This window comes from Nansenia antarctica (genome assembly GCF_963989245.1).
Source record: "Nansenia antarctica genome assembly, chromosome: 17".
NCBI classification, from domain to species: domain Eukaryota; kingdom Metazoa; phylum Chordata; class Actinopteri; order Argentiniformes; family Microstomatidae; genus Nansenia; species Nansenia antarctica.
This window is the reverse complement of record NC_137687.1, coordinates 16,485,715-16,503,214: the sequence shown is the minus strand read 5'-3', so window position 1 is coordinate 16,503,214 and position 17,500 is coordinate 16,485,715. Positions and strand designations below refer to the sequence as shown.

Genomic DNA, 17,500 nt, shown 5'->3' with positions numbered 1-17,500 from the left:
AGCCGCCGTGGAGTCAGCCGCTGCCAGGATAGAGGTGTGTGTGTGTGTGTGTGTGTATGTGTGTGTGTGTGTGTGTGTGATAGAGGTGTGTGTGTGTGTGTGTGTGTGTGTGTATGTGTGTGTGTGTGTGTGATAGAGGTGTGTGTGTGTGTGTGTGTGTATGTGTGTGTGTGTGTGTGATAGAGGTGTGTGTGTGTGTGAAGAAATCCTTCTGTGGCTCTGTCGGTAGAGCCATGGCGCTAACAACACTTAGGTTTGTGGCGTATATTGTATTATTATTATTATATTAATTTCCTCTCTGTTTCTATCCCGTTCTAGGAGATGCTCAACAAGTCTCGTGCGGTCGACACCGGGATCAACATGGAGGTCAACGAGAGGTGAGTTGGTTATCAGTTATCAGATAGCAGAGCAATATGTTGGTCAGTGAAGCTGGACCAATTGTATGCCTTTGACACTGCTGACAATTCTGCACTGTGGACTTGTGAACTCCAAAAAGATACTTTTATAATGGGGTATAACAATACACTTGATTGATTCTGTGACCATGGCTCAATGTCATGCATTGAGTCTAAAATAAAACAGCGAGCAGTGTTGTTACCACTCTACCCTGTACCATTAGCGCTATTCCACACAACTGACCCATTTACAAGGGTACACAAAATATCAGATTTGTTCCCAGCCATCTTACAGCAGTCATTGAGAACAGGATTGGAGCCATCCTTCAGTTACATATGATATACCACATTGTATTCTCTATCGCCCCTGTAGGATCCTGGCCTCCTGTACAGACCTGATGCAGGCCATCAAACAGCTCGTTCTGTCTTCCAAAGATCTGCAGAGGGACATCGTGGACAGTGGCAGGGTGAGCTCTCATACACTTCCTGAAACTACTACAAGATTCATTCGTTCAAGATGTGTGGAGGAGGTCTCATTTAGTTTGAGTGTTTTTCTAAAATCTGAATCCCTCTCTTTCCCACCAGGGGGCAGCATCCATGAAGGAGTTCTATGCCAAGAACTCTCGCTGGACGGAAGGCCTGATGTCCGCCTCTAAGGCGGTGGGCTGGGGAGCAACCATGATGGTGTATGTGTGCTGTACTGTAGTCCACCAGGAGGGGGCAGTGTTACGACTGTTCTATATCGTGGAGCTCCGCCCCATAGGGGAGCTCTGCTCCTATTGGTTTACCCGCTACCTAAAGTAGCCAATGACTGAATTTTTCAATGCCTGCGCCCGCCTGGGGTGCTATATAAAGGGGCGTACTTCGCTCCCTCATTCTCCCAAAAAGTTCAGCACGGGTTTATATCTGAAGACTGAGAAGGACGACTACAAAGACTGGAGGACCCGCCAGACTTTTCCCTTCAGCGATGGATCGTCCGCCGCCGACCACGAAGAAGTTCCTCCGGGACACCTGCCGCTGCGATTTTCTAGCAGCGGAGGACAAGCAAGAACGGCGTTCTGGGCAGGCACCTCCCCAAGTAGGGATGGTCCCGCCCGCTCAGCCGGCCCTGACATCACGCCGCCCTCACCCAGCTGAGTGGTCGGTGCCGGTGTCAGAATCAGAAAGCTCTGATGAGAGCGAGCGGCAGGTAGAGCACGTGCTCCCCGCCCTCGCCGCCCCATCTCGGTGCGCAGGCGGCGGCAGCGGCGAATAACATCGCCGTGTTAACGCCGCCATTGCGAAAATCATCCGCCGTGGTGACGAATAGACCGTCAACGACTGCGAAACGGAGTTTTCGGCGTGATGCGGCACTGGCTCTACCTCTAAACGACGGAGCCATGCCCCACTCGGCATCCCCAGCCCCCACCGCTGACCACTGGGAGGGCCCGCTACGGCCCCCCACGGTAGCGTGGCCCAGTTTCACTGGCGGAGGGGTCGGTAATGACCCCACCACCGGTTTCCTCTTCATGGCTGCTACCTCATAAAGAGGCAAAAGAAGGAAAATCCCCACCTTACTTTTTCAGTAAAGGAGATTTTTCCCATACGGCGTTCTGGGCAGGCACCTCCCCAAGTAGGGATGGTCCCGCCCGCTCAGCCGGCCCTGACTTCACGCCGCCCTCACCCAGCTGAGTGGTCGGTGCCGGTGTCAGAATCAGAAAGCTCTGATGAGAGCGAGCGGCAGGTAGAGCACGTGCTCCCCGCCCTCGCCGCCCCATCTCGGTGCGCAGGCGGCGGCAGCGACGAATAACATCGCCGTGTTTAACGCCGCCATTGCGAAAATCATCCGCCGTGGTGACGAATAGACCGTCAACGACTGCGAAACGGAGTTTTCGGCGTGATGCGGCACTGGCTCTACCTCTAAACGACGGAGCCATGCCCCACTCTGCATCCCCAGCCCCCGCCGCTGACCACTGGGAGGGCCCGCTACGGCCCCCCACGGCAGCGTGGCCCGGTTTTCACTGGCGGAGGGGTCGGTAATGACCCCACCACCGGTTTCCTCTTCATGGCTGCTACCTCATAAAGAGGCAAAAGAAGGAAAATCCCCACCTTACTTTTTCAGTAAAGGAGATTTTTCCCATGTTATCTACCGGAGCGGAGACCCACCTGCCTTGTCGGAGCGTGGTCCAATCACTACCGGTTAGAAACAAGGCGGAGACTGGCCCAGCTTACCAGCGTGTGGCCAGCTCTCTGCCTAGCGGACTAACCCCTATCACGACACAAAGGGGGTTAAACACCCCTGTCTGTAGCCGTATGGAGGGACCGTTATTACATCAAAAACTCCTCCATGTCTATCAAGACCTGGCCCAGCTCATGAGCGTGCGGCCGGTTTTTTGGTTATCAGGCATAATAAACCTACGTCGATAAAGGGCATTGTTACTCAAAACAAGCACTCTTTACAGACGGCAAACCATCCCTAAGGAGGATTTTCCATGGTATCTACCAGAGCGGAGACCCACCTGCCTTGTCAGAGTGTGGTCGAATTGCTACCGGTTAGAAACAAGGCGGAGACTGGCCCAGCTTACCGGCGTGTGGCCAGCTCTCTGCCTCGTGGACTTACCCCTATCACGACACGAGGCGGGTTAAACACCCCTGTCTGTAGCCGTATAGAGGGACCGTTATCTACCAGAGCGGAGATCGACCTGCCTTGTCAGAGTGTGGTCGACTCGCTACCGGTTAGAAACAAACCGGAGACTGGCCCAGCTTACCGGCGTGTGGCCAGCTCTCTGCCTAACGGACTTACCCCTATCACGACACGTACCGGGTTAAACACCCCTGTATGTAGCCGTATAGAGGGGTCGTTATGTACATCAAAAGCCCCTCCATGTCTATCAAGACCTGGCCCAGCTCATGAGCGTGCGGCCGGTTCTTTGATTATCAGGCATAATAAACCTGCGTCAATAAAGAGCATTGTTACACATAACAAACACTCTTTACAGACGGCAGCCCATCCCTTTCGAAATGACCCCACCTTGGGCTGTGCCACCTCCTCGGTGTGCAGCGGCGGCTGGGATCATACAGAAATTCAAGTTTTTTCTGTCGACTGCACCACAACAGACGGTCCAGCCGCTGTCGTTGCGTTATGCAGAATGACTAGAAGGGACAGGTATTCTGTCGGGTTGGCTAGACAGGACATTGAGGAGGGGATATGCACTACAGTTCATTCAGCCTCCTCCGCCCTTCAGGGGCGTGAGAGAGACTGTTTTTTGTCCTGCCCGATAAAGACACGTGCGCTCCAGGAGGAGATTACGAATCTCCTAACAAAGGGCGCAGTGACATTGGTTCCGAGGGACCAGTGGGACATGAGATGGTACTCCCCGTATTTCCTTGTCCCAAAGAATTCGGGAGACATGAGACCCATACTAGATTTCAGGGTCCTCAACGAGAGAGTGGCGAAACGCCCCTTTCGTAGATACCTGAGGGTCGCGTATTTCGTGTGCCAATCACAGAGTGGCACAGGAAATTCCTACGTTTTGTTTTCCAAGGGAAGGTTTACGAGTACACGCGCCTGCCCTTCGGGTGCACGCTTGCTCCTCGTTTTTTCTCCAAATGCGTGCAGACAGCACTCGAACCACTGAGGCGAAACGAGATACGCATATTAGCATATCTCGACGACCTACTGGTCTTGGCCCAATGCCCAAATCGAGCCATTCGGGACGCAACCTCACTGGTGCAGCACCTCACTCAGCTGGGGTTAGCTGTAAACTGGACAGAGAGTGCTCCGTGGCCGGCTCAACAGTTTTCCTATCTAGGAATTCAGTTGGATACTGCTGAGATGAGGGCCAGTTTATCGGCACCACGGAGAGCGACACTGACGTCAGCTCTCCGGGTGTGTCGAGTGACAAATACAATCACCGCTCTGTCAAGGATGTCCTTACTAGGACTGATGTCTGCAGCCCATGTAGTGGTCCCCTTAGGCCTGTTACACATGCGCAGACTGCAGAGGCGGTTCGCACGACTGCGACGGGTTCCAGTGAGACGCCGTCGCAAGTTGATTGTAATACAGAGATCGGTCAAAACCGACCTGAGCTACTGGAGAGACCCGCGCGTCATCGCGCGCGGAGTCGCCTGAGTTCGCTGAAAGCTCTCCACATTCCAGGTCTGCTCAACGAAGGAGCAGATCTGTTATCACGGGGAGGCCCGAGGGACGACGACTGGAGGTTAGCACCCTCCATTGTGTCGCTGATTTGGGCACGGTTCGGGCAAGCAGAAGTGGTTCTGTTTGCGTCACGGACGAATGCGCAGTGTCGCCTTTGGTTCTCCCTGCGCGAACAGGACAACCCGCCATTGGGAGTCGATACATTCGCACACCACCCATGGCCGAGGGTCCTGTTATACGCGTTCCCACCCCTGACATCTATCCTCCCACTGTTGGCACGAGTGAGGTCAGAGAGGCTAGAGTTAATTCTTGTAGCCCCGGACCGTCCCGGAGCCCCGTGGTTTCCGGAACTGATGGAGATGTTGGTAGAGGGCCCATGGCCCATACCTCATCGACAAGATGCACTCTCTCAAGCCGGAGGCTTGGTGAAGGGGCCGCCTATGAGGGGGGGCCCCTCATGGCCTGGTTACTGAGAGGGATTGTTAGAACGCAGGGGTCTGACAGACGCGGTCATTCAGACCATTCAGAGTGCGCGCGCGCAATCCACTGCAAAGGGATATGCGGCGCGCTGGTGAGTTTTACACAGTGGTGTGAGGGACAGGACGTTGACCCTGTCTGTTGTCGGGTCGAAACGTTCTTGTGCTTCTTACAGTCGCTGTTGACAAGGGATTGGCGGCGGGAACTATTAAAGTTTACGCGGCTGCCATCTCAGCTTGTCATGAGGGTTTTGCGACAACGACACTGGTTTTTCAGTCATTCGCTGGTTAAGCGTTTTTTGACTGGAGTGTGTAGGCTTAGACGCCCTCATAGGACTCTAATGCCAAAATGGGACCTGTCGATTGTGCTAGAGGCGCTGTGCGTGCCCCCATTCGAACCCATTATCACTGTGTCGTTGCGTTTTATTGTCTCTCAAGACGAGTCTACTCCTCGCCTTGACTACGGCTGAGCGAGTGAGTGATTTGTGCGCTCTCTCGTCACGGGCAGATTGTTTGATCATATCTGATGACGAAACAAAAGCTGTATTACGCCCTAACCCGGCTTTTATCCCTACGGTTAATCGTGGGTTTAGGGTTCAGAGCTGTGCTCTGAGCGCCTCTTTTTCCTCCTCCTCACGACGGAGAGAGGGAGAGGCGTTTTACATTGTATTGTCCGGTGCGCGCGTTGGCACAATATGTGAAGCGCGAGGCAGGACTGAGATCTTCTCCCCGGCTTCTGATCTGCTATGGCGGACAGAAAGCCGGGACACCACTCTCGAAGCAGAGGCTGTCCCTTTGGATTTGCGAGGCTATTAGCCTCCTCTCTCACCCAGTCGGCAGCCCGTGCCGACTGGCATTCGGGCTCATTCCACCAGGGGCATGGCCGCATCAGTGGCCATTCTCAGGGGAGTGGGAGTGGAGGAGATATGTGTGGCGGCGTCTTGGTCGTCGCCATCACTTTTTATACGGTGTTACTTGAAGATATTTCTTCCTCATCCTTTTCTCATTCTGTCCTCAGTTTTGCTGATGACTGATGTAGTGGGGAAGGCACTTGGATTACCCTGGTCATGGGATTCTATTCAAGTGCTGTCAGGATGAATACGGATGTGCCTGGGAAGGGACCCTCCTCCAGGACATGTTCCGTTAGATCAACAACCCTACGTGCTCACGTAAGGGTTAGGTCAGTGATATTCTTCCTCAATCCTTTCTCATTCTGTCCTCAGTTTGCTGATGACTGATGTTGTGGGAAGGGCACTTGGATTACCCTGGTCATGGGGATTCTATTCAAGTGCTGTCAGGATGAATACGGATGTGCCTGGGGAGGGGACCCTCCTCCAGGACATGTCTGTTAGATCAACAACCCAACGTAAGGGTTGGGTAAGTGATATTTCTTCCTCATCCTTTTCTCATTCTGTCCTCAGTTTGCTGAGGACTGATGTCGTGGGGATGGCACTTGGATTACCCTGGTTGGGGATGCTATTCAAGTGCTGTCAGGATGATTACGGATGTGCCTGGGGAGGGGACCCTCCTCCAGGACATGTTCCGTTAGATCTACAACCCTGCGTGCTCACGTAAGGGCTAGATCAGTGGAGCAGACTCGGTGTGGGTTGGGCCAACTTTTTAAGGTTGTCTTGAACCAACATCAGTGGTCAGCTCCGGGTGCCGCTGAGATTGTTTTCGGATTAATAGTCTCAGTGGGGGTACATTTGGCCTCGCTCGCTCCGCCTAAACCAATAGGAGCAGAGCTCCCCTATGGGGCGGAGCTCCACGATATAGAACGATAGTTATGGAGATAGACTCCAGTTCTATGAGTGGAGCGGAGCCCCATAGGGCTGCTGGCCCACTTCGACTCGTTCAAACCCGGCTGTTTTGTATGTTTGGGAGAATGAGGGAGCGAAGTACGCCCCTTTATATAGCACCCCAGGCGGGCGCAGGCATTGAAAAATTCAGTCATTGGCTACTTTAGGTAGCGGGTAAACCAATAGGAGCAGAGCTCCCCTATGGGGCTCCGCTCCACTCATAGAACTGGAGTCTATCTCCATAACTATCGTAGTCCACCTGTGTTGTGTTGTGACTGTTGTGTTGTGTTGTGACTGTTGTGTTGTGACTGTTGTGTTGTGTTGTGACTGTTGTGTTGTGTTGTGACTGTTGTGTTGTGTTGTGACTGTTGTGTTGTGACTGTTGTGTTGTGTTGTGACTGTTGTGTTGTGTTGTGACTGTTGTGTTGTGTTGTGTTGTGACTGTGTTGTGTTGTGACTGTTGTGTTGTGACTGTTGTGTTGTGTTGTGACTGTTGTGTTGTGTTGTGACTGTTGTGTTGTGTTATGACTGTTGTGTTGTGTTATGACTGTTGTGTTGTGTTGTGACTGTTGTGTTGTGACTATTGTGTTGTGTTATGTCTGTTGTGTTGTGTTGTGACTGTTGTGTTGTGTTGTGACTGTTGTGTTGTGTTGTGACTGTTGTGTTGTGTTGTGTTGTGACTGTGTTGTGTTATGACTGTTGTGATATGTTGTGACTGTTGTGTTGTGTGGTGATATGTTATGACTGTTGTGTTGTGTTGTGATATGTTGTGACTGTTGTGTTGTGTTATGACTGTTGTGTTGTGTTGTGATATGTTGTGACTGTTGTGTTGTGTTATGACTGTTGTGTTGTGTTGTGACTGTTGTGTTGTGTTGTGATATGTTGTGACTGTTGTGTTGTGTGGTGACTGTTGTGTTGTGTTGTGATATGTTGTGACTGTTGTGTTGTGTTGTGACTGTTGTGTTGTGTTGTGTTGTGACTGTTGTGTTGTGTTGTGACTGTTGTGTTGTGACTGTTGTGTTATGACTGTTGTGTTATGACTGTTGTGTTGTGTTGTGACTGTTGTGTTGTGTTGTGACTGTTGTGTTGTGTTGTGACTGTTGTGTTGTGTTGTGACTGTTGTGTTGTGACTGTTGTGTTGTGTTGTGACTGTTGTGTTATGACTGTTGTGTTATGACTGTTGTGTTGTGTTGTGACTGTTGTGTTGTGTTGTGACTGTTGTGTTGTGTTGTGACTGTTGTGTTGTGTTGTGACTGTTGTGTTGTGTTGTGACTGTTGTGTTGTGACTGTTGTGTTGTGTTGTGACTGTTGTGTTATGACTGTTGTGTTGTGTTGTGACTGTTGTGTTGTGACTGTTGTGTTGTGTTGTGATATGTTGTGACTGTTGTGTTGTGTGGTGATATGTTATGACTGTTGTGTTGTGTTGTGATATGTTGTGACTGTTGTGTTGTGTTATGACTGTTGTGTTGTGTTGTGATATGTTATGACTGTTGTGTTGTGTTGTGATATGTTGTGACTGTTGTGTTGTGTTATGAGTGTTGTGTTGTGACTGTTGTGTTGTGTTGTGATATGTTGTGACTGTTGTGTTGTGTGGTGACTGTTGTGTTGTGTTGTGATATGTTGTGACTGTTGTGTTGTGTTGTGACTGTTGTGTTGTGTTGTGTTGTGACTGTTGTGTTGTGTTGTGACTGTTGTGTTGTGACTGTTGTGTTATGACTGTTGTGTTATGACTGTTGTGTTGTGTTGTGTTGTGACTGTTGTGTTGTGTTGTGACTGTTGTGTTGTGTTGTGACTGTTGTGTTGTGACTGTTGTGTTGTGACTGTGTTGTGACTGTGTTGTGTTGTGACTGTTGTGTTGTGTTGTGTTGTGACTGTTGTGTTGTGACTGTTGTGTTGTGTTGTGACTGTTGTGTTGTGACTGTTGTGTTGTGTTGTGTTGTGACTGTTGTGTTGTGTTGTGTTGTGACTGTTGTGACTGTTGTGTTGTGTTGTGACTGTTGTGTTGTGTTGTGACTGTTGTGTTGTGTTGTGACTGTTGTGTTGTGTTGTGACTGTTGTGTTGTGTTGTGACTGTGTTGTGTTGTGACTGTTGTGTTGTGTTGTGACTGTTGTGTTGTGACTGTGTTGTGTTGTGACTGTTGTGTTGTGTTGTGACTGTTGTGTTGTGTTATGACTGTTGTGTTGTGTTGTGACTGTTGTGTTGTGACTGTTGTGTTGTGTTATGACTGTTGTGTTGTGTTGTGACTGTTGTGTTGTGTTGTGACTGTTGTGTTGTGACTGTTGTGTTGTGTTGTGTTGTGACTGTTGTGTTGTGTTGTGACTGTTGTGTTGTGTTGTGACTGTTGTGTTGTGTTGTGACTGTTGTGTTGTGTTGTGACTGTTGTGTTGTGTTGTGACTGTGTTGTGTTGTGACTGTTGTGTTGTGTTGTGACTGTTGTGTTGTGGTGTGACTGTTGTGTTGTGTTGTGACTGTTGTGTTGTGTTGTGTTATGTCTGTTGTGTTGTGTTATGTCTGTTGTGTTGTGTTGTGACTGTTGTGTTGTGTTCCACAGGGATGCAGCTGACCTGGTGGTCCAGGGGAAGGGGAAGTTTGAGGAGTTGATGGTCTGTTCGCACGAAATCGCAGCCAGCACGGCACAACTCGTGGCTGCGTCTAAGGTCAGGGGTTAAAGAGTTCTTTCACTCATTCACTCACAATGTGCTCTACACATGCAAAACTAGTGCATTCTAATTGTATGCACCCAGATTGTGGAATGCACTGCCAGTTTACATTAGGGATGCAACCTCAGCACATATGTTCAAGTCAAGACGAAAAACCTATCTTTTTAATAGCGTGTTTATTTTTCTCTGCGTGTGTGAGTACTGAGTCTTCTCTGTGCTCTCTGCTGCCCCCGCAGGTGAAGGCAGACAAGGGCAGTGAGAACCTGGCCCGTCTGCAGCAGGCGTCCCGGGGCGTCACCCAGGCCACCGCCGGCGTCGTCGCCTCCACCAAGTCTGGCAAGTGTCAGATTGAGGAGAAAGGTACGTGTGTTCAACTCTCTACGCTCTCTCTCTATGGTGTTAAACTCTCTACGGTCTCTCTTTCTCTATGGTGTTAAACTCTCTACGGTCTCTCTCTCTCTATGGTGTTAAACTCTACGGTCTCTCTATGGTGTTCAACTCTCTATGGTGTTAAACTCTCTATGGTGTTAAACTCTCTACAGTCTCTGTACTGTCATCTGATTCTGTGTAAAGATGAAACTAATTAAATTAATAAAAAAATGAAAACTAATGTTCATAGTTTTGTGACCTCACACAAAATGTTCTCTCTCTCTCTCTCTCTCTCTCTCTCTCTCTCTCTCTCTCTCTCTCTCTCTCTCTCTCTCTCTTCTCTCTCTCTCTCTCTCTCTCTCTCTCCTGCATGCTTCCAGATACCATGGACTTCTCCAGTATGACCCTCACCCAGATTAAACGCCAGGAGATGGACTCACAGGCAAGTCAACAACCTGTACAGTTACACCTACGATAGGCACAGAGTTCTGAGGTAACATTTGAGGAGGTTTGAATGTCTATCACCAGTAACCTGTGTGTGTGTGTGTGTGCGTGTGGTGTGTGTGTGTGTGTGTGTGTGGTGTGGGTGGTGTGTGTGTGTGGTGTGTCTTCTCAGGTCCAAGTGTTGGAGCTGGAGACGCGTCTGCAGAAGGAGAGAGAGCGCCTGGGGGAACTGAGGAAGAAACACTACGAACTGGCGGGGGTGGCGGAGGGATGGGGGGACGAGGAGGGTGAGTGTGTGATGACTCATGAATCTGTAGTATATATATACTGTATATATATCTGTATTATTTATTTTATTTTTTTCCTTCTATCACGGCGACTGCCAATAGCCGCTGGCCTGAGCTAGATTACTCTTCCTGCTACGACTGGTGAATTGATGATTCACTTGCTTAGTCAAATGTATCGGTTGGAATAAGGCGTCTGCTAAATGCCAAACATGTAAATGACTCAGGATTCCTCTGAGATACTACAGAACAAAGTGTGTGTGTTTGTGTTGTGGGGGCGTGTGTGTGTGTGTTTGTCTGTCTGTCTGTCTCTCTGTCTGTGTCTGTCTGTCTGTCTGTCTGTGTCTATCTGTCTGTGACTGTCTGTCTGTCTGTGTCTGTCTGTGTCTGTCTGTCTGTTTGTCTGTGCGCTCACGTGCATCGAAGCACACTGTAACCTCCTCCTCTCTCTCTCTCTCTCTCTCTCTCTCTCTCCAGGTACAGGTTGAGTCCTGCCCCTCCTCCGCTCCTCCACAGCTAGCAGACCGCCTCCTCTCTGCCTCTTCCTGTTTATACACTCTTCGGTCTTTCTGTTCATTTTTTAATAATTTTTTAATTCAAGCCAAATAAAAAAAAGGTGCTTTTTTGAAATGCTCCCAGAAGCTTCCATGAGCACAGTGATGAGGGGGGACAGTGAAGTGGATGATATCGACAACACCGAGCTTCCCTGCTACCTCCTCCCCCCCCTGGACTGTTGGAGAACGTGCTAACGTTAGCCGACGCGCTAATGATCTGTAGCGATCTGCCTACCAACTATTTATTTCTTCATAAGTTGTCACTGAGGAGAGACCCACGAGCACAAATTCTTCAGAAGACATTCCCAGGATGCACTGCACAAGGGCCAACCCCTCACCAGGAAGACCTGACTGTTCTGCCACTACAACCCCCCCCTCCCCTTTCCCCCCCCCCCCCCCTCTTCCCCCATCATCCTCTTCACCCAGCGCAACGTAGATGACATTGCATGTTCTCTCAGTAACGTACGTGTCCTGTTCTCAGTTGTGCCACTGTGTTAGCGTGAGAGCTAGACCTAGCCCCCAACCCCCCACCCATCACCAGTTTCCTTTCCTTCTCTCACTGTGAGTTTTTACCTCTCTAAACCATAACCATGCCTCGTCAGAGCTATAATAATACACCAACTGGGTTATTGATTTATGCCTTTTCATCATCTCCACGTTGATGACCATGACTGTTATTTCATTTGACTGTTTTAGAGATCCAGTCAGTTCTCACGAGGATACACAAAAAAAAACACAAACACCTGCTCCTGGGATGAGCTCTGTCTGTTGTTTCATTGAATGGGTTGAGTCTCAGAATAATAAGAGTAGAGTGGAGTTTCCTAACTTTGAGTCCAGAGTGAGCTTCGGACTGTTTCCTTCGCCTCAACACTGTTGAATTCTTCTTCCTGCACACGACGACTAGACCGGCCCAGAGCCCAGAGGTGTCGGTCGGTACCATCAAAAGGAGGAGGAGGAGCCTGGAAGACTGAAGAAGCCCTCCTTTGACCTTTGACCTCACAGAACTGGTGGTTGGGCCTGAGCTGCAGGAGTGGAGGAGTGTGCTGTCTGGCTGGCCGGAGGAGGTGGAGTCGTGTTCTGCTCAGGGTCTTCTGCTTTGAACCCCTGACCACGACCCCTGACCCCCCGTGACGCTGGTTTCTGTTACCTGGAGGCAACATGGCCGCCACTACGCTCTGCTGACTCTTCCGTAGCTTCCGTAGCTTCCCCCAGACTACGTAGCCAGTGTGTCTCTGAGAGGGACGCCTTCCATCATTACCATCTTGTCATATTTGATACTATAGTAACCGACCATACATACTACTGCCACCTGGGGGCAGTGTTTCATACCAGAGCTCCAGAGACTCATGACTTCTCCTCCTCCTCCGACCTCCTGCACATGGTCACTAGTGCTCTTCATAACCTGGCTGTTGACATGTTGAGTGGAAACAGCCGCTATATGAATGGTTGAGCAAACCATGAGTTGGATAAGTAGGTATTCTTTTGGAATCCATCACAGTACACCCTTTCTGTGTGTGTGTGTGTGTGATACTCTTTTGAGTTTGTCTTCCACTGTGTCTTAATACCCTTACCTAGTTTTTAATGCTCCGCTTTGGCTGTTTTAAAAAGGTTGTGACACTGGGTATTTAATGATGAGTTAGCAGTGTGTTTGTCACTTCTTGGTTACTAACGTCTCACCCTGGGCTTGTGTCTGCAGTCCTACCAGCTCAGCCAGCCTTCCAACTGCCTCTCACTGTAGTCAAGGAGACACAAATACTCAAATAACATTTAAATATGTCTTTATGATGATATACTAAAACTATGTATGTGGGTTTGTTTTATTTTTTCAGTTTTTAAATAAATATTTCAACTCATTAATATGACCGACGCTTTGCTTGTTTTTTTGTTTTGTTAGTTTTTTTATAACTAACTAGCTAGTTATATAAACTACTTTTATAAAGAATTTAGTCTGGGAAAGCTACCACATTACATTGTTCTCAAAGTCCTAAAAGTGAAAGTTTCATTCATGATCAAAGTGATTAGGAACATTTTGCATTCAGATGTTTGTGTCCTTACTAATATTATCTCTGGGAGTGTTCTCTTGTGTATTTCCTTTGATATAGCGCGCTGTGGGAGGAAGGATAATTATGAGAGGATTAATCAGGGTTCCCGCGCTGGTCTTAAAAAGCCTTAGTCTAAAATCCAGCAATCCAATATACAAGGCCTAAAAAGGTCCCACATTTCATTTATTCTGTCTAAAAATGAGGCGCTAGGTCTGAAAAATTAGATCCTGCAAGGAAATCAGTCCGACCACATCTATTTACGCGGAAATTAATCAAGCTGGAACCCAAAAAATGCCAATTCGCTTCCTTTTTAAAGTGCAGTAGGCCCTGCACTGAGGGGGGAGTAGCACACTGATTATGCATTTTTTAAGGTTTTAAAGAAGAAAAAAAAACAGTACCATGCATGTATTTCTTTAATTTAAAAAAACTAATACGCCCATGATTTGACGGCGCATTTGCAGTACTCTCGCGATATGTCTTATAAAGATAAGAAGGAGGAGAGGAGGACGGAAGAGGATGAGAGTGGAGGATGAGAGTGGAGGATGAGAGAGGAGGATGAGAGTGGAGGATGAGAGAGGAGGATGAGAGAGGAGGATGAGAGAGGAGGATGAGAGTGGAGGATGAGAGAGGAGGATGAGAGAGGAGGATGAGAGTGGAGGATGAGAGTGGAGGATGAGAGAGGAGGATGAGAGTGGAGGATGAGAGAGGAGGATGAGAGTGGAGGATTAGAGTGGTGGATGAGAGTGGAGGATGAGAGAGGAGGATGAGAGAGGAGGATGAGAGAGGAGGATGAGAGTGGAGGATGAGAGTGGAGGATGAGAGAGGAGGATGAGAGAGGAGGATGAGAGAGGAGGATGAGAGAGGAGGATGAGAGTGGAGGATGAGAGTGGAGGATGAGAGAGGAGGATGAGAGAGGAGGATGAGAGTGGAGGATGAGAGTGGAGGATGAGAGTGGAGGATGAGAGAGGAGGATGAGAGAGGAGGATGAGAGTGGAGGATGAGAGAGGAGGATGAGAGTGGAGGATGAGAGAGGAGGATGAAAGAGGAGGATGAGAGAGGAGGATGAGAGAGGAGGATGAGAGAGGAGGATGAGAGTGGAGGATGAGAGAGGAGGATGAGAGTGGAGGATGAGAGAGGAGGATGAGAGAGGAGGAGGAGAGAGGAGGATGAGAGTGGAGGATGAGAGAGGAGGATGAGAGAGGAGGATGAGAGAGGAGGATGAGAGAGGAGGATGAGAGTGGAGGATGAGAGAGGAGGATGAGAGAGGAGGATGAGAGTGGAGGATGAGAGAGGAGGATGAGAGAGGAGGATGAGAGAGGAGGATGAGAGTGGAGGATGAGAGAGGAGGATGAGAGAGGAGGATGAGGTTGAGAGGATGATCCAGCCTCTCTGTCCTCCTCACCAGGCCGATGTCCACCCCCGCCGTGCAGGTGACCGGGGTCTCCCCGGGGTTCACCCCCCTGTAGAGTGGTTGTATATGGCACCTAGTAGGTTTACCACAGTACCTTTGATCAGCGTGCGTAAAGTTCCACTTTTCCGAATACAGTCACCAAGGCACGCTGCTGCAAGCGCTATGGTTATTTGATGTGAATGGAGCTGGAAATAGCCCCGTTGTCCAGCTGAAGCCCCGTAATATGGGATTGTAGTGCTGCACACCTGGATTTTATAACGTTGTATTGTAGTATTTTTACCTTGAACACACACACATGCATGGTATATGGTATGGGCCTATATTATTTGTCTTTTGACTTGCATAAATTCTGTAAGATACTCCTGGCTGTGGGGGTTTTGTTCTGTGACAAAATGGATGACCTGAATTGACTGTATCTTAAAATGGCCTCTGACCTATAGGCTACCTCTTTTTCACACCTCAATGATCTACTGTAAACTTGATTGGGCCATGGGTGAAGTTATATTTGCATACGAAAAGGTATAAACTTGGGGGCAAGCATGAAACTCTCGCTCTCTTCTCTCTTCTCTCATTTTGGATCACACAGCTCTCTCTCTCTCTCTCTCTCTCTCTCCCTCCCTCTCTCTCTCTCTCTCTCTCTCTCTCTCTCTCTCTCTCTCTCTCTCTCTCTCTCTCTCTCTCTCTCTCTCTCTCTCTCTCTCTCTCTCTCTCTACCAGACCAGAATCGAGCTTTGATATCTGTATACTTTTGTACTTTAAATAAATAGTCTTGAACTCAGAATTGTTCTTTGATTCATAACCAACAAGAGAAATTAACAACATTAATTAATAACGTTTATTCCGTTCTGCTTTTATTTGATAGTCGGGGTCTTATAGGGCTCTCCCAACCCGAGGTGCTCTCCGCGCTCTATTCCTGCTGATTGCGCGTCGTGTGTGTGCGTGTGCGCGTGTGTGTGTGTGTGTGTGTGTGTGTGTGTGTGTGTGTGTGTGTGTGCTTGTAGACCACTAGATGGCAGCGCACACCATATTGGAGTCTGTATCGTTGTAATATGTAACGTCTGGGTCAAGACGACCATACGAATTATAGAAATAAACAAAGATGTAATTGATAAAAGGTGCTATTTATTTATTATTAAGTTTATTATTATTATTATTATTATAAATCCTAGAATTCAAAAACAAACATATAACAGAACACTCAAGAACACCAACAGAAAATTATTGTCAAATCAAAACTTTACAAACCATTTCAATTCAATTCAAGGGCTGTGGCTTTGGGGAAAAAACTGTTCAAGTGTCGTGATGTTTTTGACCTGGTGGCCCTGTACCGCTGTCCAGAAGGGAGTAGTTCAAACAAGCTGTGAGCTGGATGTGAGGGGACAGCCACAATCTTGCGTGCTCTCTTCAGTGATCTGGAGCTATGGAGGTCTGTGATGGGAGGGAGGGGGCAGCCGATGATCCGCTCAGCTGTCCGTACGACTCTTTGTAGTTTGGCCTTGGATCGGGCAGACGCAGAGTCGTACCAGACAGTGATGGAAGATGTTAGGATGCTCTCTATGACGGCCCTGTAGAACTGGACCATGATGTGGAGTCTCTTCAGCTGACGGAGGAAGAACAAGCGCTGCTGGCCTTTTTTAACTAAATGGGTGATGTTGTTATCCCATTTTAGTTTGTTGGAGATGGTAGTGCCCAGAAACTTGTAATTCATCCATTATTGTGATTGGGGAGTTATTGATGACCAGTGGAGAGTGAGTTGGAGCCTTTTCCGGAAGTCCATAATCACCTCCACTGTCTTGGTGTTGTTGAGTTCCAGGTTATTGGCAGCAGACAAGGACACCAGGCAGCCGACCTCCCTCCGGTAGGCGGTCGCGTCATTGTCAGTGATGAGGCCAACCATGGTGGTGTCATCTGCATATCTGATGGTCTTGACAGGTGTGTCACCAGAGGTAGTCGTTGGTGTACAGGGAGTAGAGCAGGGGGGAGAGCACACAGCCCTGAGGAGCACCGGTGTTAACTGTGCGGGGCTGAGACAGGTGAGGGCCCATCCTGACATCCTGCCTTCTGTTGGTGAGGAAGTCAGTGATCCACTGACAGATGAAGGGGTGGATATTCAGCTGTATTATGTACACTATTTAATTTTTCTAACAAACATATTCATTAAATATCATCTGTTCTATAAATTAACATAATTAATGACCTCCCTTTTCAATATGAAAAAAACCCCGTACATGTTCTAATCATATCACTATATTATGTACAAAAAGGTAGAAAGTATAAATACAACTTTAACATCTTAAACTTTAACAACTTAAACAACTTTAACAACTTTATCAACTTTAACCACTTAAACATCTTTAACAACTTTAACAACTAACATCTTTAACATCTTTAACAACTTTAACATCTTTAACAACTTTAACATCTTTAAGTAAAATCTAAAGTTCCGGTCCTTCCCTCTTTTTAGGACACTTGTGTTGCTTTAGACTTCTTGGGTCACTGAAGCTCCTCCCACACTGGGAGCAGAGGAAAGGCTTCTCTCCAGTGTGAGTGCGCTGGTGTTGAGACAGATGTTGTGACTGACTGAAGTTCTTACCACACTGGGAGCAGTGAAAAGGCTTCTCTCCAGTGTGAGTGCGCTGGTGTGTCTTTAGATTATTTAACAGGCTGAAGTTCTTACCACACTGGGAGCAGTGAAAAGGCTGCTCTCCAGTGTGAGTGCGCTGGTGTGTCTTTAGATTATTTAACAGGCTGAAGTTCTTACCACACTGGGAGCAGTGAAAAGGCTGCTCTCCAGTGTGAGTGCGCTGGTGGCTCTTTAGATCACAAGACTGACTGAAGTTCTTACCACACTGGGAGCAGTGAAAAGGCTTCTCTCCAGTGTGAGTGCGCTGGTGTGTCTTTAGATTCCATAAACGGCTGAAGTTCTT

General features: G+C 48.5%; 1 protein-coding gene and 1 pseudogene across 2 annotated transcripts in view; one reads left to right on the top strand and one right to left on the bottom strand.

Annotated features, from left to right (window-relative positions):
• Nucleotides 1-12,982, top strand: part of hip1 (huntingtin interacting protein 1) — a 58,308-nt gene extending 45,326 nt beyond the window's left edge. The window contains exons 23-31 of the mRNA XM_080547239.1: nucleotides 1-34; nucleotides 319-377; nucleotides 769-862; nucleotides 981-1,081; nucleotides 9,361-9,466; nucleotides 9,706-9,829; nucleotides 10,219-10,280; nucleotides 10,455-10,569; nucleotides 11,044-12,982. The exon at nucleotides 1-34 is cut by the window's left edge and continues 77 nt beyond it. Coding sequence (XP_080403365.1) covers nucleotides 1-34; nucleotides 319-377; nucleotides 769-862; nucleotides 981-1,081; nucleotides 9,361-9,466; nucleotides 9,706-9,829; nucleotides 10,219-10,280; nucleotides 10,455-10,569; nucleotides 11,044-11,054 — 706 coding nt within the window. The 3' untranslated portion in view covers nucleotides 11,055-12,982. The remainder of the gene's footprint in view (nucleotides 35-318; nucleotides 378-768; nucleotides 863-980; nucleotides 1,082-9,360; nucleotides 9,467-9,705; nucleotides 9,830-10,218; nucleotides 10,281-10,454; nucleotides 10,570-11,043) is intronic.
• A 4,084-nt stretch (nucleotides 12,983-17,066) lies between these two features.
• Nucleotides 17,067-17,500, bottom strand: part of LOC308172444 (histone-lysine N-methyltransferase PRDM9-like) — a 6,237-nt pseudogene continuing 5,803 nt past the window's right edge. The window contains exon 8 of the transcript in view: nucleotides 17,067-17,086. The product of the transcript in view is annotated as a histone-lysine N-methyltransferase PRDM9-like (transcript). The remainder of the gene's footprint in view (nucleotides 17,087-17,500) is intronic.